This window comes from Hippoglossus stenolepis, chromosome 15 (assembly GCF_022539355.2).
Source record: "Hippoglossus stenolepis isolate QCI-W04-F060 chromosome 15, HSTE1.2, whole genome shotgun sequence".
In the NCBI taxonomy this organism is placed as follows: Eukaryota; Metazoa; Chordata; class Actinopteri; order Pleuronectiformes; family Pleuronectidae; genus Hippoglossus; species Hippoglossus stenolepis.
Window position 1 is genome coordinate 19,855,823 of NC_061497.1, and position 27,611 is coordinate 19,883,433.

General features: G+C 43.2%; 2 protein-coding genes across 10 annotated transcripts in view; both read left to right on the plus strand.

Moving 5' to 3' along the window:
- The window catches only part of tiam1a (TIAM Rac1 associated GEF 1a), a 72,748-nt gene extending 52,786 nt beyond the window's left edge, over nt 1-19,962 (plus strand). For all 5 annotated transcript variants that reach the window (XM_035179019.2, XM_035179018.2, XM_035179021.2 and 2 more), the window contains 16 exons: nt 133-214; nt 491-577; nt 3,126-3,338; nt 4,494-4,621; nt 12,465-12,689; nt 12,994-13,062; nt 13,184-13,309; nt 13,718-13,826; nt 14,170-14,349; nt 14,468-14,586; nt 14,676-14,784; nt 15,714-15,772; nt 15,879-15,975; nt 16,869-16,956; nt 17,057-17,229; nt 17,617-19,962. In XM_035179019.2, coding sequence (XP_035034910.1) covers nt 133-214; nt 491-577; nt 3,126-3,338; nt 4,494-4,621; nt 12,465-12,689; nt 12,994-13,062; nt 13,184-13,309; nt 13,718-13,826; nt 14,170-14,349; nt 14,468-14,586; nt 14,676-14,784; nt 15,714-15,772; nt 15,879-15,975; nt 16,869-16,956; nt 17,057-17,229; nt 17,617-18,215 — 2,463 coding nt within the window. In that variant the 3' untranslated portion in view covers nt 18,216-19,962. The remainder of the gene's footprint in view (nt 1-132; nt 215-490; nt 578-3,125; nt 3,339-4,493; nt 4,622-12,464; nt 12,690-12,993; nt 13,063-13,183; nt 13,310-13,717; nt 13,827-14,169; nt 14,350-14,467; nt 14,587-14,675; nt 14,785-15,713; nt 15,773-15,878; nt 15,976-16,868; nt 16,957-17,056; nt 17,230-17,616) is intronic.
- Nucleotides 19,963-22,438: 2,476 nt separating this feature from the next.
- The window catches only part of grik1a (glutamate receptor, ionotropic, kainate 1a), a 34,972-nt gene continuing 29,799 nt past the window's right edge, over nt 22,439-27,611 (plus strand). For 4 of the 5 annotated variants that reach the window (XM_035179233.2, XM_035179235.2, XM_035179234.2 and 1 more), the window contains exon 1: nt 22,440-22,826. In XM_035179233.2, the coding sequence (XP_035035124.1) occupies nt 22,736-22,826 (91 nt within the window). In that variant the 5' untranslated portion in view covers nt 22,440-22,735. Of the gene's footprint in view, nt 22,827-27,611 lie in introns of all 5 variants that reach the window. The other variant, XM_035179236.2, reaches the window with a different exon arrangement.

Here is a 27,611-nt window from a genome sequence, read left to right on the forward strand (position 1 = left end):
CACAACCTTCAAATGGAATTGCTCTGTTAAGGAGCCTGAATAATACATGAATCTGTCCGTTCTTTACTACGAGCGATAACATGACCTTGACACGGCTATTGTCAATTAAAGGTAATTTTCTTGTGTTTGCAGGTCTACAAAGAGATTGAGATTTGCCCCAAAACAACCAAGATGATAAGTTTTGACAACGCCGAGTCCTTCACCATCGGATACGGTACGCTGAGACAATAGCCCCAATTTAAATCAGATTAACTGAGTTCCTGTCACACTCTTAAATCCGGTATCAAATTGATTTTGTAATGGGCTTCACTGAGTCATGCTCAGTTAATGACTGAAGAGGGTACGACCCGGGCTGAGTATCTTAAGTGGATCTAATTGCGCTGTAGTTATGCTGCAGCAGTGCACACTGTCAAAATACGATATTTCACCGAGCTGTAAAGGAATTAATGACTGAATCTCTTCTTTTGCATCTGATTATCTGCATCTGTAGGTTTTTCTGTGGCTGTTATAGATGAAGATGGGACGCAGCAGCTCCACATTACAGAAGTGAAAGAAGGAGGACTGGCCTCAGCCAAAGGTGCGTATTTCTTTACCAAACCTTAGGTGTCATTTACTCCACTTTCAGTATCCTGACAGCTGATATTCATAAACAGCTGAATCTGAGAGCCACAGTCGGTATGTAAAGAGTATGTGAAAACTGGGAACACGCAGTATTTCTTTCCCGAGCTGACATTTCACACATAACACTCAAACACCTGACCTGGGAAACACCTGATCCCACATGACATCTTATCAGTGCAGCTTTGTGTGACTGCATCGCATCAGTTACTGAGCCAACACAGCAACATTACCATGGCTTGAGAGAGACGCCTGGTGGCTCAGAACAGAGGAGAGAAGAGAAATGCAAACTTGTGTTGAGAGACGTTGGCTTTTGCATCCATACTTTTATGGTTTTGTTTTAAAATGGTGTTTTAAATCTATAATAATCTCCGTCCACACATTCTAAGACACCTGAAAACAAATTTCACATGACCATTCACGTACACCAGGCATGTGCATGTTGGCATTAACAGACGTCAGATTGTTTATTTGCAGTCTGTTGCTTTGTTACAGAAATACTAGACACGAATAAAAGTAATGGTGAAAAGTACGAGCAGGGATTGTTTTATTGGACACATGACAAGGTGAAACTTTAGCAGATTCACAGTGTTTTGCTTTGCACTGTTGGTGATCCAATTGTGGCTGAGAAGAACCAATCAGGAAGAAAAGCTAAAGCCGGGCCACCAACGTTTTTATATACTTCTATATTTTAGACACTCCAGAAAAGCCGTAAACGTAGCAACAATTGTGCATTTTGGAAATATAAATCACCACTATATAGCAAGGATTTAGCCGTAGCGCACAGAGATGATCATTTGCAGCCAGTAACGACCTCTAACATCAGTATGTCAACATGATATGAACCAGCAAGTACAAAAATAAAAAAGGTTAAGTGAAAACCCAAATATCTTTTATTCAGTGCATGTAAAAAGACTTATTTCACCTGTCTGATACGCTACGTAGCCAAGATGTGCAGAAACCTTGATCTAGGGATTTTAAAAAAAAGAGGAGGCTTGCATCAGTGATGTGAATTTATGGTTTGTTTGTTTTCTTCCTGGGAGCAAAGAAGAAAAACATCCCTCCATTGTCTGCTTCTGAAATGCTGTGTGACCAGTCGGGTCCAGAGATCAACCCCCATTCACAGCTCCCCATCTTTTAACACAGCCAGAGAGACCTAATGGGTTTGAGAAACACACGGCAGCTCTGTAGATACAACTCGAATGTATAGAAAATAACACACCCCCATTTATTGTGCCCCCAGCATCACACCAAGGTTACTCAAGTGTGAGATTGTGTCCTCTAGTGTGTTAGCAATCTGAAAAGCTGCTAGAGAACAGAACTGACTTTCTATCTCCACAGGCTAGAGAGGAAAACGGCTCGTGGCATCCAGACAACACAAAGCACGTTTCTGGAAATATTATACTATATGTTGCTGAATCAGAGAATTAGGTTGTCAGGCACAACATTAGTGGGTCCACGTGCACACTGGGATGAGCCAGTGTGTGTGTGTGTGTGTGTGTGTGTGTTTTACTATAAGAGAGGAGGATGAATGGGGTGTGCGAGATCGAGCTTGAATTTCTGCAGGGGATACTACGCAGAAACCAGGCCAACCACTGGACAGGGAGCCCAAAGGGTCTTTGCTCATCTCTTTTTCTTTTTCCCACTGCTCCCCCTCCCCTTACACACACACACACACACACACACACACAAACATTATTTGTCCAGAGGCGTTATCACTCTCTCTGTCCAATAAAGACTCTGCTACAGCTGACATTTCACATCCCAGACAACTAGGTCATAACTTAGGGCTAAATTGTGTGTGTGTGTCGGTGTACGTAACTGTGTGTGTGTGTGTGTGTGTGTGTGTGTGTGTGTGTGTGTGTGTGTGTGTGTGTGTGTGTGTGTGTGTGCTTGGTTATTGCTGCATCCAGTGCATTATGAAAGCCATATTACAGTAGACGCTATAAAAGAAGACACTGAAGTCACAAATAAATCATGTGTGACTGTGTTAACGTAGCTCTGCAGCGAGGTGAGCGCGCCGCCGTCAGAGTCTAAACAGCTGTCACAACCAATCAGGTCTATGGAGCCAGGCTGACTGCTAATTGGTCGCCTGATTGACCGCTAATTTACGATTAATGGACCCAGGCACAGGTGGTCGAGGGGAGCGGGGAGCGGGGGGGGGAAAGCCTCAATCTGAAGCTGCGTTCGAGTGAAGTTCAAGGTTTCTTTGTTGTATATAGCGCTTCATACTATAGATTATATATGTCCTGACAGGGACAGGAATAGACAGGCATCGCACCCTCCTCCTCCTCAAACTCATCCAGTCTTGTTAAATCAGTTGTAGCCTGAAGCGAAACAAGCTGGCAAGGATGCATATTTTATGTATTGGAACACATTAGAGTCCCGACATGATTAGCCACAGTATGGCACTAAAGTTGTGTTTGTGTGGATCACACTTTCTACCTATACAAGCAGATTTTTCACATTTCTCACTCTCTCTGTTTTATCGTTTCATTATCTCCCAGGTTTGCAAGCAGGGGATGAGATCCTGTTGCTCAACGATAAACCTGCGTCTGCCCTCCAGATGGAGGACATGAGGGCTGCGTTTGTGAACCAAGCGTTGACCTTGTGCGTCAGCAGCCTGCCCCCGCTGGACCCTCGGGTGCTGTGCTCCGTTCCACCGCGGCGCTCTGATGGGGAGCAGGACCCGACCACGGACATCTTCTCCCAGAGCCAGGGTAACACTTCCTGTTTGTATAAGTTGTTAACATTTGGTTTTGAACAATGGGGAGTTTCATACAAACAGTGTCCTCTAGTGACAAATGTAGTGAGCTTCTTTAAATTAGCAGTTTGGTCTGTTGTGGACCATCAATTCAAGCATGAAAGTAGATATTTAACTATAATTTAGATCTTTCTACTGTAATTAAAATCAGATGAGCATCATCCACTATCCACACTTGTTCAACAGTTGGTGGAATCGTAAAGAAAGAAAACCTTTAGATCACAGAATCTGAAATTGCACAACGCTTCCCTTGTCCATTCAGTTTTTATCCTGGTTATTCGTCCTGTATGATCACAAACCCTCTAAATCCCAAGTTTGTGCGTGTCACAAAGGGAGAACGCAGCTCGTGATGTATCTTTTCAAGCATAGAAGGTGAAGAGGGTGATCTGCTAATTATGCATGGATGCCGTCTTGTAACTAACCTGCAGGCAGCCGCCAGCTTTACTCTGACCTGCTCTTTTTATCTGCACAAGGGCACCATTTGTATTCCTTATAAATTGGGGCTCGCAGTGTGCAGGCTGACAAGCTGGCATTGTTTATACAGGGACTCAGAGGAGTATGAATATTAATAGGAATCGTTCAGCAGTGTGGGGCTGTCATTGTGTAGGATGCCGTTCGCAAAAGGGTCAGACGGGGAGTAAAAAAAAAAACACTTCAGCAGACAGATGGAGGTTATCCATGATATCATGCCCAAGAAGAGATGCTGCACAAAAGATGTCGTCAGCACAGGGGAGACAAAGTGGAAATAACCAATTTCACACTGCAGTTAGAAGAAAGACTCAGGGTTATAGAGATGGTTTACATTACTAACACAAGGAGAAGGCTGTTCAATTACTTGTAACATAGAGGAAGGTGAAGAAAGAAATATCTGACGTTAATGATACATACCTGCAGGTTTACTGTTTTATAAAACAAGTGTAATGTCCAGAGGTAGAACTGCACATTCAGATTTCTTTAACACTATTAACCCAGAGATTCAAATATATTAGAGCAGCTTGAGATGTGGATTTAACAAACAGAGCTGTAACTGAGAGCCTCCAGATATTTAGCACACACAACATATATAAATGTGCACTTGCTCCATAGTGAGCTCTGTTCTTTGTCTTTGCAGAGGAAATCCTGGATGAGGTATCAGGTTTGACAGTGGAGAGCCCAGATATGAGTTTGCAGGAAGGACCTCAGCCGACCCTGCAGAGCCCCGGAGACAATCAGGAAGACAAAACAGGGGCCGGACAGAAGGTGGGACATACAGAGACACAACTTTATGTACACACACCAAAGCAAACAAACAGCACCACACATGCAACAGAGCACACACACGACAGATGTGTTGTTGTGGACGAAGACAAAGACCAGCAGCTTTGGTGTGTGTGTGTGTGTGTGTGTGTGTTTGTGTGGCACCTGTGAATCAGTGCTGGTGTTTTAAGTGGCTGACTACCTGCATTGACATATTGTTGTTTGTCTGCCTCCTGTATTGTGTTTTTTAGTTTTACTACTACACAGGACACACTGATCAACAATCCTTTACATTCTGGATACACATTTGAACAAACTTTATGAGCGTAGAAAAACCTGTGGCAGATCTTAACCTAAATATTTCTTCAGCTGTGTAAGATATTTGTGTGTCTCTGAATGTGCGTGTGTGTGCAGCATGAAGCCAAAAAGGGAGATTGTGTGAGAGGCTTTTTTCTTCATGTAATGCGTTTGACCTTTTTACTCAAAGGCTAAGACAGGAAACACAATCGTGTAAGTGGTGTCACGCGCATGCAGCCGTATTGCACAGAACTGCTTTGGAGTTGTATTTGTATATTGAAGTCAGACTTGATAATTCATGCAGTAAGTTTGTGATTTCTGTTGAATCCTATAACACCAAGTTGTTTGAATCCACTAGATTCAGATTTTTATTTGGATCTGCACTAAATCAGTCTCCTAAACATGGCAGATTTTTCATCAGGATCCATGAATTATTAGCTGAGAAATCAATTATATGTAGAAAAATGCCCATCTCACAATGTTAAAACAAGTGAAACATGTTTGGATCTGCACCAACATGTAATGGCTTCTTCCCTGACCCTTCTTCCACCAAGTTTTTCAGTAATCCATCCAGTAGTTTTTGCATAAACAAAGAAACGCAGATGAAAACATAACCTCCTTGGCGAATCAAACTTATAAATGACAGATCAGTAGTTTTATGCAGCTCTGACAACACATAACATGATTGCTCTGTGTAGCGTGTTCAATAGTGTGAACCCGTTGGTCCTCGCACACGAGCAGATGTGAGCAGAGCACGTCCTGGATGTGTGAGTGCTCCGCAGCACAGAGATGACAGAGAGGTGAGTGAAGGAGTGACTGAGCACCATCATTTTTCTAATTAAGATCACGTCTGGTCTGATCAGGGTTGGCGCAGTGATTGCTGGGACACGCAATGTGCCAGCCAGTCTCCCTTGGTTACGGTTGTCACTCCCATTACCATGGCAATGTCTGATAACCAGTAACCATCAGAGACATTTTTTATTTTTTTTGCATCTCTGTGTCAATTGCCCGGACGTGAACAAAAGATGAGGGAAGGGGAAGGGACGGTGCTGATTGTCTCTGGGATGTGTGTCAGTGAGCTTCGGTCTGAGGCTGAGGTCACAGCCCGGCTCCATCCTGTTGGATAGTGGTGGTTCTGTGACTCCAATGTGCCATTATCAGTTGAGAGCAAAGCGCGAGGAGATGAGAGAAAAACCGTCAAACAGGAACGAGAGGCCCGTTTACGTCTCTTTCACTCCACTTGATTTACCCTCTTTAAAAAAGAGTCCAGACCTCAGCGCAGTCGCTAATTAACATTTATAGAACTTGCTATTTTCATGATAAACTTATATATTCAGATATAAATCTATTTAAATCTATTCTGTCGATACGAGACAAGAAACATCTCATGTTATCTTAACTTTTAGGTTTAAACAATTGGCGATTGTTGTTCGTTTTCTAAGTCTATGCTGAATCCTACCTGCTGAAGACAGTAATATTTTATAAGGGCCACGGACGTGTGCAGGATTTGTCCCAGTGCTGCTGATGGTCAGTCTGACTGTGACAGACTGACTGTTTGTTTGTGTGTCGGCCAATCAGTGTCAACTTCCTGGGTGGGTCCTGTGGTTTAGTCAACAGTAAGAACTAAAGGATTCTCACCTGCACACTCAGATTCTCTATGTGCACGTACGGAGCCGTCTGCCTCATAGGGGGTGTTGGAAAGGCTGAGGCTGCAGAATTGGCAGGTGGTTATGGGGGATGGTATTTTTTGGACCTCTCCCCCCCTTATCCCTCTACTGGGTTTAAACCATTTTAGATTTTAAAAGTTTCTACCGAGTAATGATTTTACAGTGTTCAGGGAAGTCAGTGTAGTTCTGTATTTGCCACTTAGTGAGGGAACCGTTTTAAAAGTAAAAACAGGTCAGGTCAGCACAAACTGTCCACGCCCCACCAGCAGGTTGCTTGATAAGGTGTAAATCCCTCATCTGAATTAATGTCGTCCCTTTGAAAACGCAATGATGACAAGAATGTTGTTTACCCTCGTCTGTGATGTCGTCCCCTGGTGTTTGTTGCTTAGCTTGTGCTTTTTGCTTTTATTATCGGAGGCGGTTGCACATAAATATAGAAAGAAAAACAAAACCCTAATAGCACCGAGCCATGGAGATGTTCATTTACCTTTTTATTCTCTCAACCCGGCCCGGTTTCCACATGCTGCTTCTTTTTATCTCCTTTATTCATCCTCCATTTTCTCTCCCCCTCCTCGTTCTTTATTAGACTAATTGTCATCCCAGTGTTTTTCCTCTTGTCTTTGGTGTCTCCTTATCTGTCATCCTTTGTTTTGGAAGCTCTTTCCTTTTTTTCCGCTGTCCTTCCAGTTTCCTCCTGACTTCCGTTCCCTCTTCACCCTCCTCCTCCTCCTCACTAACCCCCTGCTGTTCATTAGCATAAACAACATGAGGCTGCTGTTGGTTCTCAAACAGCTCCGCTCCCCAGTCGTCTGTGAGGCCTGACCTCGGAGTGAAGCACTTGAAAGCTTCCTCCGTCAACAGAGACGGGCCAAAGTTGCCACAAAATCCCTGGGAACTTCCAAAAACCAGTCTGTTCTTTCAAAAATCTTTTTCTTCATGTTGATTGTGCTTTTGTTCCCCCCCGCTCTCCTCTCCGGAGTGGTGAGGATCACGTCTTACCTCATTTCACCCGGTGCCTGCAGCCACACGGCGACAAGACGGAGGAAAAAAGAGGCAAAGTGGGACAATTTTAATTATGCCCACATTCTAATTACTTCATCCGCCAGTGTTTCACATCATTTAGTGGATATAAATGAGTGTCTGGCTAGCCGGAGGAAACAGGGGGAGGTTCATTATTTTAGACAAAGCGCGGAGCCACCTCTTCCAATATGATAAACCAATCAGAGAATAAAATTGCTTGGGATAACAGTGATAATGGAGATGATGGTGATTGCCAGTGTTCTCTAAGGTGTAGTCAGCCTCACAGACATGGGCTGGTTATAATTTAGAAAGCTCTATCAGTTCGGCTTAGGGGCAATTGAAATGGAAAATGCATAATTCAGTAAGTGAAGGGTGGCGGGGACAATTTTCATCTCAGTTTGTGTTTGATTGACCCCTGACTGTATAATTCTGCTCCCTTTAAGTGTAGTGCATTAGTTTTAATATAGTTAGTGATCACTAATGTATATCTTTAGGAATATTAATCTTTAAAATGGTCTTTTTGACTTGTTTCCTCTCAAGTGGCCTGAACAGCTTGGTGCCAGTTGTTGGTGTGGTTTCACAGGCCTCCACTGGAGGGAGCACTCTTCATGTCAGATTCATGAAACCTGCAAGAAAACAATAATAATGTATTTATCTATTTTCAATATTGATTAGATGTGGTTATCAATAATAATAGGAATATTTCAGCAGTCATTTGTAGATAGGATTTCTTTTGTAATATGATCATGTACAAATTAAAATGCACAATGCCCTTGTGTTTTGAAATGCTGCACATATTGCTATTGCTTTAAAAAGAAAAATCCTTGCACTTAACACTCGCCTCATCCTCATAAGCTTCTTCCAATCGACGTCTGCAAATCAACTGCTGCAAAGTCTAAACGTTCAAACACAGATTTGTGAGAACTCGTGTCATAACATCATCCTTCCCCTTCAGATTAAATGATTAAACTCCCTCTCTCCCTCTCTCTCTCTCTCTGTGGTATATGCCATCATTCCTCATGGGGATTTATGGATTTGCATGTTTCCCCTGATTTCAAATGAAACTGAACTTTAAGACCCTCTCTTTTTAGCCCCCCCGTCTGTGTTCACTGACATTGACAAGTACGAGCCTGCTCCTCCACAGACACAGCCTCCAATTAGGAGGCCTTACATTGAACAGCATCAAAATTTGCTGCATTTCTTTATCTTCTTTACAGATGCAGATACTTATTCGTGTCAAAAGCTCTAATGCCGAGTGTGTGTAAACGTGTGAGATGCTTTTTTTCACGATGCCAAATATGTGGATATGTGTAATCTGTGTTTATCCTGGCTCTCGTGTGTGTGCAGGGTTTCTGCTGGCGGGAGTAAGAGCAGGTCTGAGCTTGCCTCCACCCTCCTCCTCCCTCAGGCTCTACCTCTCTCCCGCTCTGTTCTGCAGGGCGGGGCGGGGATGTGGAGCATTTTGTGAAGAAATATGTGAACATTTGTGTCTGGGTTTAGCGAATGCATGTGTTGGACGTACTAGAGGAAAGGTACTGATGCTGATTGTTTTTTTTTTATTCTCCTTCCTAAGCTGTGATTGTTTTCACACGTCTGAGGTCAAAGTGTTGTGTTCTGCAGGTCAGTGGGTGTGCACACAAATCAGACTTGGAAGTACGTCAAAATGTTTTTGTGGCGTCTCATCTAATCTCTGCCGTCAGATATGCAAATCAGTTTGAATTAAGGTCTATTTCCGTAGATCATTAACATAATGCTGTTGTTTCTCAGGCGGGATGAGTGTGCAGCAGGTGTGTTGTGTGCAAACCATCACTGGATCAACAAGGTTGTTGCCTGGAAAGTGGATTCAGATTTCAGGGCGAAGCAGTTTTGGTTTAAAGAACTTGAAACTCTAGTCAAACCTGAATCTAAATGTTTTAATTGTAAATCTGCTTTGACAATCATCTGGATACTTTTAGTACATCAGGATGTTTTTCACTTCACCGGATGTGTTTTTTAGTTTTTGTCCAGATTGGTTGGATTTGGATTGTATTGCAGTGTTCACACATTTTCAGAGACTCTCTTTGAAACGTGAGGCAGCTTGTTCTTCTTCTTCACATAAATCTCTCTGACCTGCAGTCAGAGAGAGAGAGAGAGAGAGAGAGAGAGAGAGAGAGAGAAGCCAGATGCCTGTTGTGTTTTTCCTGAGTGTTCCTCACTCTCTCTCTCCACCCACTGTTTCCTCACCTCCCATTCTCTCCTCCCTCTTTTCTCCTCCCCTCTTTTCTTCCATGTGATGTTTGATCTTATAATTTTTTTATTATATATTCTACGCTGCTGCTGTTGCCGCAGCTGCTCTCTCACACCTGGACAGGAGTGAGATAGGGAAGGAGGACAGAAGGGAGAAGAGGGAGTGTAAACAAGGAGCTGACAGGGGAGCGTGCCGAGGGACTGATTGGATAGAGGCAGTGGGATAAAGTGACATGAGAGCAATATTTTCTATTCAGCCTGTGTAATAACCTATTTGAGCGGTGAGGCTGCTAAACAGCTGGCGTTTACTTTTACACTTTGGATGAGTTAGGGTGGACGAGCTCAGCCTCCTGGACAGGTAGCACTTTTGAGTTTAAAAACGAAGCCCTTTGGCACTGGGAGAAATGGAAGCTATCTGGACTGGAAGAGCTGGACACGACATGGACCCCTGACTCCTTGTTGAACTGTGTTTGACCTTCCAGCATGTCAGCATTCAGGAGGAGCAGGAACTCCAAACGCTCGACCGACTCCATCTATGATATGTTACAGCTGGTGAGCCGTGTAGCCTGATATCTGTGTCTGTGTGTGTGTGTGTGTGTGTGTGTGTGTGTGTGTGTGTGTTTCATGGTTTGTGTTGTGGATTTGCTCTTGCCGAGATCAGTGGTTATGTCACAGTAAAGCAGTGTTGCGGTTCAAGGTTCAGTTCCCAGTAAAGAAGCACATTTTCTGTAAGTTTTATGTCAGATCACACGTGTGATAGCATGTAGTGTTGAAATCTCTCCAGATGCAGTGCCGCAGAAAGTATCTTAACAACTGGCATTTATCATGAGCTGTGGGTCAGATAACAACGTTTTCTCTGTAATTGCATGAATTATCCTGATTAGCACATTTTTGCTTCCTAATCAGAGGCGATGGTGAAGCATTATGCGTCTCTCCCTCCATCTCCATCTCCTCGCCGCTGTCATCTGTCTCTGTCACTGCTCCATCTGTCACTTGGCTGTCACTAATTCTTCTGGCTGTCAAGGGCAAGACCTCGTTTATGAGACGCAAGACTGTTAATGTCATTGCTCAGTTTGGGGTGTTGAGGAAATTTTGTGTCGCGATCACAGTTTTAATCTGTGCTTCTGTTTACACATGGATCCCTGCGTCATTTTATTCTGTTGCTACATATCCCGTCTGTTCTTGGAAAAGGAGAATTTAATGTTTATTTGACTATTAACCACAAAAAAGAGTGTTTCAATAATCAGCACTGCAGATAATACTTTGAAAGTTAAATGTGAAAAACTCTAGGGGGGCCTCCAATGCAGATTTTGAGATTATTCAGGGTGTGAACAGATGCAGTGCATGTTTTCAATTGTCCTTGCATTACACACTTTTTTGGTTTTTTGTGTGGTTTCCTTTAAGTGACTGAAAGAGCCCATCTTGACTTGATGGAAGGAATGTCAGCATCATCATATTGTGTGCGTGTGTTTATTGTGTGTGCAGCAGTGTTGCAAAACAGGTTTGAATACTACAATGGAAAATTGTGTTTGTCATGGCTGTAGTCATACAGGAAACGAGCCGTGGAATCAGCAAAGACAAGCCGTGTCTTTAGCTCAACCAGCTGCCTCGGCCGGTTGATTTAATTAGAAGCATCAAACTAACTATCGCTCAAAAGTGGCTTTGGATTATTGTGAAAACTTCAGTGCGTGAGTCTAAAATATAAGGAAACGCAGAATAATTGTACTTCTTATTAAATCATGTTGCTCTATTTCATCAACCACAGTTAAATAAGAAGAATTAAGAGTTAACAGGAGGAACGTTACGAGACATGTAAGGAGTATGAATCCTTTAGTTAGTGTTTGGTCTGTGGGCTGAGCTCATTCACTCTTCTACACTTCTAGGAGAAAGAAACTTCTGTGTGTCGTTCAATTTCTCATCACACCTCTCAGTCCTAAAGCAACAGCCTGTCTGGACTTGGCCCAAAAACCAACCACACATTCACCAGTGTTTGATATAACTCCAGAGATAGTGGAGTTTTGATGACAGGAAGGAAGTGAATTATTAGGCCGCTGTATTTAAGGTTAACATTAGGTATTAGTGTTGCTGTATTACTCATCGTTCATCTCAGATTTAACTTGACTCCCATCCATCTCCGGTGCCCACGCACATCTGCGTGCGCCTTCACAGCCTTGAGATTATGAAAGAAATGGTTGGATGTGAATAGAACATCTTGATCCTAACTATTCATGTTTCCTGTGTGTAAACAGTCAGAGAGGCAAAGGGGAAGAGCCCCTATTACTTCTTTAACATTAGGACCAGCAGGTCTGCTCATGCTTGGTATTTTTGATACCAGGTGGGTGTTGTTATTGCAGGCTCCGCAAGAATGTGTTGTATAAATTGTTGATGATGCTTGATTTTCCAGCTTTTTGCATATGCTTGTGCACATGAGCATTAAGAATATTGTTGTGGGTGAGATCGTTGTTTTATATTTTATTCATCTACCTAAGCTTACATACATTTTTGTTGTGAATGAGCTTCTGTTGTATCACCATTTATTCTGAAAGCAGATTTATTTTTCTCCACCTTCTCAGACATGAAGTGACCCTTTTACAAAATATCTGACACGTCCTGTTTCTCTGTTCCTGTCTGTCCAGAGCACGGAGCAGGTCACCGCTTTCTGCCGCAGCCTCCATGACATGAATCCCACAGAGTGCCCCATGTCGTGCTCCTCCTCATCCTCCTCCTCGTCCCTTTCACCGAGCCCCGTGTCAGCTTTGCCACCCACGGCTGGAACCGCCGCTCAGAGACAGCTCTCCCACGCAGACAAACTCCGCAAGGTCATCAATGAATTGGTGGAGACGGAGAAGACTTACGTCAAAGTGAGTGAAAGCTCCCTCGAGGGTTTTGATTTGAACAAGCCGTGCATGTATAGATTTGATCGATGATGATGGACACTCGCATTCTCAATGTTCTGGTAAACTACTCATCTCTTGGTGTTGGGAGTGTCATTATCAACGTAATGACTCTGCAGGATGTCAGTGGGATGTGTTCCTACCTGTGCATGCTGATTTCTGTCTGCAGTTTGAATTCCAGACATTTGACTCCTCATTAAACAGCCTTCACATAAAAAGACGCCCTATATGTCCTTCCTGATTCCTTCATGAACATCCTCTTCTTTTTCAGGACCTGAGCTGCCTGATCGAGTGCTACTTGACACCTCTGCAGAAAGAGAGCTTCCTCACACAGGATGAGGTACTTTCCACCTCATCTCTGTAATCTGAGAATAAACTGTGTTTGATTTGCTTCAGCCTAATGATTCCCACGGCTCTTAAGGTCACAGTTGTTTCAGAATGATTCTCCGTGTGTGTTGTAGCTGGACGTCTTGTTCGGTAACCTCGGGGAGATGGTGGAGTTCCAGGTGGAGTTTCTCCGGACACTGGAGGATGGAATCAGACTGGTGCCTCATCTTGACCGACTGGAAAGGGTGGAGCAGTTTAAGGTAGAAGAAGGTTGATCACTTGATGCATCATTACTTACTCACTTCCTCTGGGAGCTGCGGTTTAGAACTGACTTCTAATGTGAGAATTCCTGACTAATGGCTCACGGTGTTAGTTGTGTGGACACGTGTTTGCTCTGACTTCTTCCGTTCGGCCTGGTTCAGCAGCACAAAGGACAAATTTCACTGTATCTAAATTTCCCTTAGTTAATTCATAAAAAAATGAATTCCCTTGAATAAAAGCAGAGATACTTGGGTTGTGATTGTATGACTATCTCATTCCGAAATATCCTTGGCCAAGTTACTGAACCTAAAACCCGTCCCTGACTGCTGCGCCGACAGTGTTTGAATGGGACTATAGGCCTGGACAAATACTAAATAAATAAAATACTTTACCACCTGTTTCCACAGAAAGTGCTGTTCTCCTTGGGTGGTTCCTTTCTGTATTACGCCGACCGCTTCAAGATCTACAGCGCCTTCTGCGCCAGCCACACCAAGGTCCCGAAGGTCCTGGCCAAAGGTACAAACACGCAAACATTCTTGACTGGCCTCGAACACACACCCACCACTCATTGCTCTGAGAGTTGAATTGTAATTTATTGCTCTCTTGCATCATCTGTATGATGGCTAAGGGCGTGTAGAGGAAGCACAGAGGTGCAGCTGCAACTACAGTCAGAGCACAGCGAGGCGTAAACTCAACACTGACATTGTGTGTGATCGGGCTTTCCAGACACATTTGAAAATACACAATAGGGGCCATCTGTTTATTTGATCGTTCTTATCTTAATATGGAAGTTCTCTGCCGGCACAATGACTTAACCTTCAAATGCAGCCGTCCACATCTCATATTTCTGCTCCTCCAGCAAAGACTGATCCAGATTTCAAGGCTTTCCTGGCCGAGAGAAACCCCCGACAGCAACATTCCTCCACCCTGGAGTCGTATCTGATCAAACCCATCCAGAGGGTCCTGAAGTACCCGCTGCTGCTCAGGGAGCTCTACTCCCTCACCGACCCGGAGAGTGAGGAACACTACCACCTGGACGGTAAGCCAGTCGTTTTATTGAAATGGTCAATAATCTGCGCTTCATAGAACTATATAATCAGGATTCCAGAGAGTATGATGATTAGGATTTGAACATGATTCACGTTGGTCCCCTTCAGTTGCAATGAAGGCCATGAACAAGGTTGCGAGTCACATCAACGAGATGCAGAAGCTTCACGAGGAGTACGGGGCCGTTTTCGATCAGCTCATCAATGAACAGACTGCAAACAAAAAAGAGGTGAAATCCCCCTTTGATGCAAATCATCATCAGTAATCCAGTGATTTATGTTTTACTGTATGTTCATTTCTTTTCTTTTTTTATCTCAGGTGGCCGACCTCTCCATGGGGGATCTGTTACTACATTCCTCCGTGGTGTGGATCAACCCTCCAGCCGCTTTGGTCAAAGGCAAGAAGGACCCTGATCTGGCTGCTTTCGGTGAGGATCCATGTGGTTTCAGTCTGCATTGTGGAGATTGGTTTCCTTTCATGCACACATTTCTTTGATTTTGTTCGGGTAGCCCCTAGATCCGGAACAGTGTTATTCACAGATGAAAAACTGAGCTTTCTACATCTACATCCACTGGAATCCACTTCAACAGCCTCATATATTAAACTGAGATACCTAAGCTCAGAACTTATTTATTTCCAGCTGGGTTTGGTTGCATTCTACCATCTACTGTCCACATTGTGAATTCAAATAGGTTAAAAAGTTGTGCATTTATGTATGAAATAAAGTGGATTTATTTTAGATAAATAAATGATTTTTTCCATAAGCTTTACAATATATATGCTCAGCATCTCAGCAATTCTACTGTAAATGTTTTCTGGGATAAACGCTGCACGATCTTAACACTTACTGTCACACTGCACTTTACTGCATCTCCCATAAAGCTGTCATGCACATGTGTGACGCCGGGTGCTATTTCAGATGGTGATGACATGGACGAGGGAAAAAGGAAAATCCAGACGGGCACGTTACATGAGCAATTTGAATTATTTCTTACTTTTCACGTGAAGTGCCTCACGTTGATGGGATCACATGAAATTCTCACACACCCAGAAGCGTCCCCCCCTTTCAGCATTTTACATTTTTGCAATAAATTTTAAATGCGCACAGTGTGAGGGTTTTCCCTGGCGTGGTGATGGTGATGCAACTTCCATTTTCCTCCTTTGTGCTGCTGATATATAGTGTGAGGCGAGTTTTCCTTGAAAGCTGTTGCTAGAAAGCGTCCTTTGACATGCTGCATTAAGCTGTCACTGCTGTAAACTGGGTAATGAAATGTCTTTTGATATATATATATGCAGTAAATGAATGCAGCAGCCCCTAATGGTTTCCCTTTTCATCTCTCGCTTGCCTTCATGTAGTGTTCAAGACAGCAGTCGTATTTGTCTGCAAAGACTCCTCCAAGCACAGGAAGAAAATCGTAAGTACAGTAGATTGTTGTGTCTTTTAAAAGCTGAGCTCTCCCGCTCTCTGCTGTCGTGTTGATGTATTGCAGCTGATTCAACCACCCGGTGTCACTTTTCCAGGGCGGATCTCACCGAGCGTCCGTGAGTGACGACAGGGATCCTTTCCGTTTCCGTCACATGATCGCAACGGACTCTCTGCAACTCCGTGCCCTCGCAAGTACGTCTATGCAAACACACCAAAAGCCATTTCTTTGGAATCTTGCATCACAATTTCCTCCCGATAGAATGAGCTCTCTGAGACTTGACTTCCTGCTGGGGTCAGTGTCACAGTTAATTATCCTGCAATTAGTCTAAAATATGTAATTAAGAAGAAACTCTTTGAGGCCCCATGTGGACACTGGAGGCTTTAAAATTGATATCGTTTGTCAGATATAATCTCTATGAATCTGCACAGAGGGAAACCCGATGAAGGGAGTTTGGATTTTCACTACAGATTGTGCTTCATTAATACATAATATTACATGAGTGTGTCAAATAAGAAGCTTGAATCTGCACCGAAAGTATATGTTGTATAAGTCAAAGTTAATATATTATTATTAAGTTAATATACAAGGGAGGAAGTGGACATTACAATTTCTATTTTGGTGCCTGACAAACAATTTTGCTCTTTTCCACTATAGATTTGCTCACTATTAAAAAGTGCACATAAGCTCTAACAATGCTGTTTTATAGAAATACATTTATTCTGCATTTCTATGTTGAGGTCACAGCAAAATATCATTTTCATGAGAGATTCTGTCAGAGGTCGTTTCTGATGACGATAGCTTCCAAACCTCTCGAGTCCACTCAGTGTTTCTGTTTTTCTCTTCCACTGAAAATTAATGATCCTTTAAAAGTAAAACAGATACTCACCTATTAGTGGGTCTGCATGCGGTCGTCTTGGCTCTGTCCCAGATGGACCTTTAATATCCCTCTGGTTACTCAGCTCAAGTGATCGTTTATCTGCCTAATGACCTCTTGTTAAAGGGAAAGAAATGAATGGTGGAAATTAAGCCAATGTTGTTGTTTTTTTAATATAGCTCACATCTGTCTTCTCTCCCTCTCTCTCAGACTCTGAGGGGACGGCGGTGTGTGAGATAGTTCACACAAGATCTGAATCTGAAGGGAGACCAGAGAGGACCTTCCAGCTGTGCTGCAAGTAGGATACGTACACGTGTTCAAAAGCTGTAAACCGAAGCTAGACCACAGCAAACCTTTTGCCAATATACATGTTTATGTTCTTGTGTTCTGATTTTCAGTTCTCCAGATAGTAAGAAGGACTTCCTGAAAGCGGTGCACTCCATCCTCAGGGAAAAGCAGCGGCGGCAGCTTCTTAAGACGGAGTCTCTGCCGCTCAACCAGCAGTACGTCCCGTTCGGGGGCAAACGCCTGTGTGCCCTCAAAGGGATGCGGCCCGCCATGAACAGAGCAGGTGACACAGCTGGGGTTTATCTTTGTATCTTAGTGTATTGTAATCCACGATCTGAAGTTAGGACCAAAGGACATGTCGATTGTTTTATTTTGTAATTTCAGATTTATCTGTAGCTTTAGTCCTGTGAAGAAAAGAAAAATACTTTGACATTTATAGTTTTAGTCCAGACCAAGGATGAACATTTTGGTCAAACTGCTGTGAATTTTATTAACCAGCAGATGTCGCCAATAGACCCATTTATGAAATGTGAAACCAGAGACTGAATCCATATCTGTGAGAAATGTGCAGCTCAGCCAATCAAAGAAGGACATTTAGATTTATACAGTGTTTGTACCTGACATGACCAGAATGTAACAAGGTGTCATTTATCTGTTTCTGTCGCTTTAGCTTCAACTCCATCTCGAACGCTGGCCCGCAGGAAGCTGGTGAGGAACCGCTTCACCATCGACACCGACCTGGTTTTCCATGGCAACAATAACAACAGCAACGACTCTGACCCTTCCTCCTGCTCGCCGCTGTTCCAGCAGCGTCCAGCCCTCCTCCAGTCCCACAGACCTCAAGGCGAGGACACGGACCGCTGGGTGGAGGAGCAGTTCGACCTGGGTCCCTACGAGGGCCAGGGAGAGGGCATCGGCATGGGGCCGGTGAAGGAGACGGACATTTTAAGCGACGACGACGAGTACTGCAAGTCTGTGCGAGCTGCGTCGGCAGAACCGCCCGACCTGGAGGGGAAGATGAAGGGGCTGGACCTGCAGGGTGGAGAGATGAGGAGTCACAACCTGAACGGACGAATAGAGACAAGAAGTGAGGTGATGGAGGAGGAGGAAGTCGAGCGAATAAAGCACGGTGATGATTCGTTCACCTCCTGCAGCGTCTCCCTGTCCCGCTGTGCGACCCCAACTCTAAAGCTTACAAAAAACGACCACGATACCGTCTGGGTGCGGCGGGACGAACTTGCAAACAGGTGCAACAGTGACATCTACTGAAATAAGAATAAGACGACCAGATGAAGAAAGGAGATGGTGGTTTCTTCCACTTCTTACACAAAGTAGAAGTGCGAGAAAGGTGGAGGACGGAGTGGATAAAAGCTTTAAATATGTAAAAGTTGAAGGAGAACCTTGTATAGAAGGTGTCAAGCCCTCAGCCAGTCCTTCCCAGTGTGACGACACAACCCTCCTCCTCCCACCACACCGCTCTCTCCCTTATTCAGACAATCCAAAAGTACTGAAAGTGAGTAAAGATAACAAATGAGCGCGGCTTCATTAATGTGTCTTGAAACCTAGAGATTCTCATCCTGCGCTGCTTAAACTAGAAAGAGTAGAGTCCTCACTGTCTTGGACACGCACGCAGGCATCACACACACACACACACACACACACGCAGAATTGTACGTGAACAAGACAGCACAGTAAAGTGTGTGTGTTTGTACACTGCACACAGAAGCACAGCCACAGAGACTGGAGGCAGCTACTGTACCATGCACGCACTGTACTGAAGAGACGTCGCCACTGAACTGTGACTTTCTGGCCAAAAACAAAACAAACAAAGTTTTATTTTTTAAAACACAGGAATGTGGGTGTTTCTATTTTTCTGACTCGGAAAACTGTTTGTATTTCGACGCTCAAGGGCTGTGTGTTACTGACCTTCTCTTCAGGGGCTTCTGGCTTAATGACTGCTGCGTGTGAGATGGTGAGACCCAACTAGCTTTACTGTGCTTTATATCATTTTAAGTTAAATATCAGCTGCACCTCGGTTTGCAGCCGGGAGTACGATAGAGTGCCGTTAACCTCTTGTATAAAAAATATAGTTTTGAAGCTCACTTTTGTCTCCTGGAATTATCCTTTTTTGAAAGATAGTAAGTCTTTATTTAACTATTGTATTTTTACTGTCATTTTGTAACGTTTACACCACATTGAGCTGCCCAGTGTTACGAGCCACCTCCTGTGTTTGCTGCCAGAAACTCGCTTGTGTCCTTCACAGCCCTTATTTTCTTCTGTTCTTAATTAAAATGGCCGTTTTTCATTACGAATTTCATTAGGTTCATTAAACCCCAGAGGCCAAACTCTCTCCACGATCTCCACCCCTGATAATTAGCAAAATATTTCCTCCAACGATCCTGTTTGACTTGAATTTTCTTTGTTTTTTAAAAGGATGGTAGAAACAGAGCCATGTCACTGTACTGTAACAGAGGAGCGATCATGCAGTCGACCTTCAGACGTTCTCCTCTGCTCTCTCCAGCTCTTTTTGTTTGACCTTTCAGAATCACAGAATCTGGCTCAAGCAGACTTCACTCGCCTGTTACCACTTCCCACTCTCTCCTGCATTTCTTCCTCTATCCACCAGGCTGTGCTGTTTCTCTATATGTCATCACCAACAGCCCTCATGCTAAGATCAACAAAGTCATCGCACCTTAATGGTTGTATTGAACATGCACTTAATGCCCACCTGTCTGGGGGTGTGAGGCTCTGAGTCAGTCAGAGATTGAGGAGAGTGGAGGGGGGGGATGTTCTCTGGATGTTCTTGTGTTTTTATTATGATGGTTTCTTAGATTTAAGCTCCCGGGTGACGAGGCCCCGTTCGGACGTTCAGACTGTGAGGTACAATCACATTCCTTGGAGGCACATACTGTGGGAAACCCCCTTTGACTTCTCCCTTTGTACTAAAACTGTGTTTGTACGTTTAACAAGAAACAGTGGAGTATGGTTTTTATGTTAAATAAATTTTCTAAATTTAGTTTTTGTGTGAAAGTGAGAATTATTTTTCGTCCTTTTTCTTTCTGCAACTGTATCATCACCTTTTTCTTCCAGGTGTTCTCATTGGAATAACTCCCTCTCATAGAGGTTATGGAGAAATCGCATTCAGCCCATCAAATATAAATAATGATTGATGCCGGAGCCTTTTTGCAGATTCAATTTCAGTGTGGAAATCCATTGTCTTAGGTTTTAAAATGTAAAAGGTTAAATAAAGGATTCAAAGCTCTCTTCTCCAAAAGCTTCAACTTCAAGAGGGCTGACTTGATTTAGAGAAAATATGGCACCGTATAAAGTCAAAGACGCCACATGGAAATTCTAAACTAAATAAGATAAAATATCTTTGAAATTGAATTTGTGTGGTCAGAATGGACCTCTGTTGTCGGTAATAACATCCATAAACACATTTGTTTTGAATTGTTTTCTTTAATGCATCAAGTAATCCTGTTTCCTCAGCTCGAGCTCACTTTGACATGTGTGGCATTTACCAGATCCTCTCTGCTCAGTATTCATATCAGGCTGGATTGGTGTTGGGCCTGCTGCCAGAGGACTCCTCCTGGAGAGGCTGGGGTGGCCACTGTCTGGGTTAATTAAGTTTGTCTATAGGCTGTTTGTCAGAGGTCCAGGTTGAGTTGGCAGGTTTTTTTTCCTCAGATCATTTGGCTGCCGGCCTGGAGAGAGTTTCACAAACATTGTGATAAACAAAATGTCAATTCTGTTCAGAATGTTTGTGCTTGAGAAGAGTTGAGACTCCGAGGCGACTGGCACTCGATTCTTGGCCTTTTTCAAAATGTCACGATATCAAACCACAGGGCCTGAATTTAACGAGAGAGTTTACAAACCAGTGTTGATGGGATTGTGCATCAGTCAGTAGTTTTTACGACGGAACATAACCCTAACCTCAGGTCTCTGTTTTTATTCAGGGATGGTGGAGCACTCAAAGTGACTGATGTTATTCAAAATCTATTCTCAAGTCATGTCGCCGTTATTATTATTTGAACTGTCTCTCACTGGGCCGCGGAGATAAAGACCTCGTTTGTCTGCGGCGAGAGATAATCTGGCATCTGCCCCTGTAACCTGAAGATTACTCTCCTCTCATCAGGACCGGTGGAGGCAACCGCTGCCAATCCATCTGCTCCTTAATCCAAACCACGTCCAGCCAAATAAAGACACCAGATTAGACCAGAGCCAGACGGTTTTCAGTGTAAAAGCAGAGCTGTCCCAAGGGGAAAAATATCAGACACCCGATATTTGGACAAATTAAAGGATTCTTACAATTCCTGCTTCAAATAGAGCTAATTTCTTGTATAGATGAGGAAAGATATGTCAAAAATAATTTCCTTGGCACTAGCAAAGCACTTGTATGTCACATGATCCCACAGAGGCCACAGACATCAACTTACATGTTTGTGTAACAGATTTAAACACTGGATTTAAGTTTTAAACCTTGAAATGTGTAACTTTGGCCGCCAGGAGTCTTACAGTCAAAATAAAAGACCTAGTTTGATGATGTCATGAAGCAGCCTGGGAGTCATGGGAGTTGTTGTTTTCACCACCACTGCTCATGCTGATCTACTTTGCTGTCGCGATTCATTCGCAAATCATGTTCACAGATGAGATAAAAAGTCATACTCACGATACGCAGCAAATGGAAATAATTAATCATGATCCATTACGAGTTACCAATATAAACATAAACGGAAGGAAAAACAGCTAATTGGCTAATTAGCTAGTCGAGTGGTTTTCCTTCGTCGTACATCATTTGTCCCGGAAATTACTGTTCAATTACTTGCTCCACGAAAGTTCCCATTTCCCGACTTCGGTGTGTTCACGTGCTTATAAATCAGAATTTAGAGAATGTTTTAACACTCTAAACTAAATTTGTCGTATTTATGTGTTTAAAATGTTCAAACAACACCTTCAAACAAGTGGAAATGGATGGATTTGAACATTGTTGGAAACGTGTTGGATGATGTAAACGCACAAGTCAACAAAACATATAACACATCTGGTTGTTCAATGATAAAAACAATAGTTGCTTCATTTTATCTCTCACTGCTAAACTTTAATTGTTTTACCTGACGGCTGTTTGATCCTGTTTAGCTCAACACGCTATTTATATTTATATTCAATTTCATTTTCTTATTTTCCTTTATCGTAACTTTTTGACTGCTTTTATGTAAAGATCATTGTGTTGTATTTAATGGATGAATTGTACCATAAACATAGTTTATTATTATTATGATTTTATTTTTTGTGTATTCTTTTGAAAAGTCTTGCAGGAAGTTACATTTCCACCAGCTTCACACGTCTCTCTCTCTCTCCATCCCCCTCCCTCTCTTCTCTCTCTCCATCTCCCTCCTCTCTCTCTCTCTCTCTCTCTCTCTCTCTCTCTCTCTCTCTCTCTCTCTCTCTCTCTTCCCCCACCCCCATCAACCAATGAGTGGGCGTGTTTACTCTGTCACACTTTTTCTCCAGTTAGTGTTGCAGACAGTTTTGATTCCAGAAGATGTGACTCCGGTTGGTTTCCTGCGGGACAGTTGTGTGGATTTTATTTCAGCCTCCATCGTTTCACCGTATCTCTTCATGCTGGTGCGTCGGACTGACGCGGAGCGGAACGGATCGGTTCGGCTTTTAAACTTGATTCAGGGGCTTTTACGCGCGGGTCATGGAGCGTCAGGTGTGTGAGCGCACGGACACGGCTCGCGTCCGTCTGTCATGGTGTCGGTGCTGGCGGTGAGATCTCGTGGAGCACGATGGAGGAGAGAACCTCACTTTTCTTCTTGTTCTTCTGCCTGGTGGTCGCGACGCAGCTCAGCCGGAGCCCGGCGCAGGTCCTCCGGATCGGTAAGCGCAACAGCTGATTACGCGCGGTGGAGATGAAGGGAGCCACGGGGGGTATCTGTCAGTCAGAGAGAGGAGAGCGTGTGGAGACAACATGGAATCATCCCATCACTTCCATTTAGTCCAATCTGTGGTTTCTGTGGCTGTAAACTTTTTTATATCTCATTGTTTTCACCCTATGATCCATTTGGTAACAAATATCAATGGTGTCAATTGTCCTCAATATTTGTTCAGAGGTGGTTTGAGCTCTTAATCCCAGAAAAACGTGATTATTCTCACTGTTATCTATGAGGTTATAGAGTCAAAGATAATTTACAACAAAAGACAGATTCACTTTTCTTCTTTACCTCACACAAAGCCTGTCTTTCATTTTTAAATATGGGAAAAGGTTGAAAAGTTAATTTCAAGTCACTATAAAGTGGATCCAGGTTGTATTTTTTTCTGAGGTGATAATGAACACTCACCTTTTATTAAAAAAAATTACCTGTAACAGAAAATATCTCAAGTTCTTATTTATCTTGATGAATTAAGGGAAAAAAGATGAAAAGTTTTAAAATTCTTATCTACTGTAATTCATTAGAGAATACGTCTGAAACTCCGTTGTCATGCAATGTCCTTGAACGTATCTTTTAAACCAATCAGATGTGAATCTAACTTGTTACATTAAAGGGAACCAAATGTGCTTAACACCACACACACACCTTGTAGACACACAGGCAGGTAAGACTAATTGATTATTGATTCCTCCCTGTGTTCTCCCCTGGCCACCAGAGACCCCTCTTGGGGCGCCTTCATTCAAAAATACCCCCTCCCCCCCCTCCCCTCCGCAGCAGCTGATCTTCCCACACACCGAAGCCTCTCCATCACTGAGATGGATGCAGCGTCGGAGCAATCAGCCCTTGTCCTGCTGTCGTGTGCGCTGCTGTTACGAGGAGCCAGAACTTCACCTACACTTGATTAGATGGGAGGAGGCTGCCGAGCGCCCCTGGGCTGTGTTCATTAATCCCGGCGTCTCACTCTCAGGGTTTGAATCAGGCATGAGGAGAAAAGTCACATGTGGATCAAATTGACTGAATACATTAAGATTTGGAGTCATTGCCACGTGTTCTTACCTCGGAGGGATGGAGGAGCTGTAGACGAGGGTCCCGTACAGGGCTGGACGCGGAATGTCTCCCAGGAGAGCACACGCCTTATATTCAATCAAGCTGCATTCGATTTCACACACACATCAGGATCCATGAATCACTCCCTGGAAAATAGGTGAAAATATAAAAAACGCCCTATTTCACTCTGTGAAAGAAAGTGATTAAAGAATCTGCCCCTTTGTCCTGATCTGCTCCAAACTTTAATGGGTTCTTTCTTGGCTCATGTCCCATCCTGTGTGGAAATCTGTTAAGTCATTTAGTTTTAATCCTGCTGACAAACAAACAGGACCTCCTTGGCGAAGGTATACGTTTTATAAACTGCGTAAAACTTTATTCATCATATTATTTTGCAGTAGAAATCAGGGGGTTTGCATTTTATCTTAAAGTTTCTAACGTGATAATGTACAATAATTAATCTGCAGTAGAGCATATGAACATGCATCACTGGCAATATATAAAATAGTCCTTGCATATGTATAAATTGTTTAATGAAAACAAATTTCTGTGGCATGAAAAGAAAAGGCAGATTTACGCAGTTGGGACCTTGAGGAGAATCTTCTCTGATGATCAAGTATTTTATCTACAGGGACAAAGTATTAACAAACTAGATGAGTATAACTTGTACTATAAGTATAATACTTTGCCCAGTATTGCTTTTGCTACAGAAAACAAGAATAGTGGGTTTTCCCTCTAAGAGGAAGTGATGCCCTTTGACAGAATCACCAGGGATCAGCTTATACGTGGAGTTTCTGATAAAGTGACATGTTTTAAGAGAAAAAAGTTTTCAATAATGATTTGTCTGTTATGGTTTTTGGTTCAGACCTTCACACAAGATGTCTCCTCATTGGAGAAAACAAAATAACTCAGTATTTCTACGCTGCAGACTTCAGGTTCCACATCATCTTCTCTCAGTAACACCGTGGATCATTAGAGGAATCAGAACGACCACGTTATCACATCTAAGGTGAATGCACAGAAGCTTTTCCCCTTCAAGTCAATGTGAAAACAGGCTTCTGGTGTCAAACTGTGCACATACATCATTCAGCACAGTGAAGGTCACACATCCAAGTGAAGTAACAACAAATAAATCACATATTGCAGTGGGGGGGCTTTGAGGGGCTCGTACAGAGGACAGATAAGGTTACAGTGGATTACAGAGGGTTCACACCAGCATATCTGCACGTCTGATAACTACTGTCAGTGTTACTGCTCAGGAGTAAACAAGCCATTAACAACAACTTGCACATTTTGAGACTAATTCTGACACGTTAAGAAAAATTGATAACACTATAAGTTGATATTCATTCTTTAGAATAAATGTATAACTAAAGAAACAGGTCTCATATGGATTAGACAAAATGTGTCAGGATGTTTTAATGTTTATAAAAACTTGTCAGAGCTCAAACATACTACATCCTTGCTACAGACTTTACAAAGATGAATGACATGACAGCTCCCCTAAAGTGAAACCAAATCATCCTGATCTCCCCCTGGTGGCTGGCTCCAGTACAGGTCTCAAACCCCACCTCCTCCATGTGAGCAGATGGGACATGTACCAAACTGAAAAGTCAAAGTAAATAACTTTTTCCTCAAAGATAGTTTCTGTCATTTTAGGGTAGTTCTTATCACACTTTGACAGGTTTGGTTTTAACGTCACGATAGGGGCGGCTGGGGCTAAGGGGGGTGGAGCGGGTTCGATCCCAGTCTTCCCCTTCCACGCGCTGAAGTGTCCTTGGGCAAGATACTGAACTCCAAATTGCCCCTGACGGCTGTTTTCACAGGGAACCTTTGAACCTCTGACACCTTTTTCTAAATTACTACCAATGAAAAATAGAGAATCCAGTTATTTTGTGTCTCTTGATAACATCGTGATGGAGGCTCACCTGTGAGTTAGATCTCTCTTTAGCATGGACAGCATTTGTTCCTCTTATCTGGTGCAGTCCACCGCTGCACATGCGGAGGTTTCCTGATGAGGAGTTTGGCTCCGGGTCACACGTTAATATTCACCACCATTCAGGACATTAAGCTTTGATGGTTCAGCTCAGACCCTTGAACAACACAACTCCTGAAATGCACACCTCTCTAAAAGATTTACATATAGACACTGTGTGTGTGTGTGTGTGTGTGTGTGTGTGTGTGAGAGACTGCAAGAGAAAAATGGTGGAAATGCAAAAATTGGCTCCAGGTGTCTCTTTCTGTTAACTGGAGGATCGCTCCATGACTCTGTGCGTCTCCACCTGTGTTTTTAATGCTCATTTCTTAAAATGTTGATCTGTTAATGATTCCGAAAACCCTTCAGCGCTCGTGTTCGTCATTTGTCGAGATAAAAGCTCTGGAGTTTCATTCTGCATGTTTTTTCTCTCTCACCCGGAGTTCGTCAGGTTTTAAACACAGTGAAGCAGATTCAGCGTTTTCCCTTTTTAATGTCATATTCCAACCTGCGTTAACATAGATTGTTAACCTGCTTTCAGACATGCACTGAACTTTGAAGATCCTCCACTGCTTCTCCAGAGGGGCTGCTCTGTATGTGTGAATGTCGGAGTGAGAACCTCCAGAGTTTCTGAAGGCGTCTGAGCAGAGAACCTCTCGTTGTGTTGTGCATGTGTGAAAAGACAAATGGTGGAGAAACATGTGTGCAGCAAATGTGATGCACAGCAGCGACTGGGTCATAATTTGCGAGTTACAGTTCTGAGCTTCACAGGCAGCAGGTTCCTCGGTGCATCACAGCACCAAGAGTTTTTTTCAAAATAAAACTTCCAGTTTTGCCTTGAAGGTCCATGATCCATCTTGCAAAACATATTTTAAATCACCCAGAATAATCATAAAGAGGAGCCTCCGAGCGTTTATGATTAAACACGTAAATATGAATCATAATACATTAATGTCTGAACGTTCAGCAGTTTGATTTGTTCAGCCGCTGCTGTAACGTTTATATAAAGGTCACCTGCTTAATGTTATTCATTAGTTTCTTTCTCTCAAAGCACCATTAGTGAAACAAATGAATCTCTCCTCGGCCAAATTGAGAGTTTTGCAAAGTTGGCCTCACTTCTGTCACAGATATATGATGACGTCTGTGGTGGAGCGATGGTTTATCTCGCTGGCAGGAGCCCAGGACTCTGAGTTAGTTGTGAGGAAGGCAGAGCTGTAGCGTGCGTCATGGCGTCGCATGATAACAGTCGTCTTGATTTGTGTGTATTGATCCTGTGGTCTTTCTCGTGATGTGCTGATCCACCAGCTTCTATCCGTCTCTTTTCTGTGTGTGTGGTGCTGTGGTACCTGGGTCCGTGTGACCCGCGAGCAGAGAGAAGAAATGAATCTGGAGCCTGAGAGAGTCTCGGCCTGAAAGGGAAGCTGTGGTGTTTTGCCAGCCTCATTTCAACCGTAACACACACACTGCTCTCATTGTGGCAAAGCAGAGCCAGAACACAAAAACTCCAGCTAGAAAAATCACCCCCTTCCTCCCTTCTGTTATTCAATGCAAAAAAAGACCCATTTCCGTCCATATTAAGTTGGTATAAATGCGACAATTGAGGATATTTTCAGAGTGGTCATTGCCACTGATGACTTCCAGAAACGATTTCCAGTGTTTCTCTCGTCCTCGGGGTCGTATTCAGTTATTTCTGTCGTCCTCTGTCTCATCCCT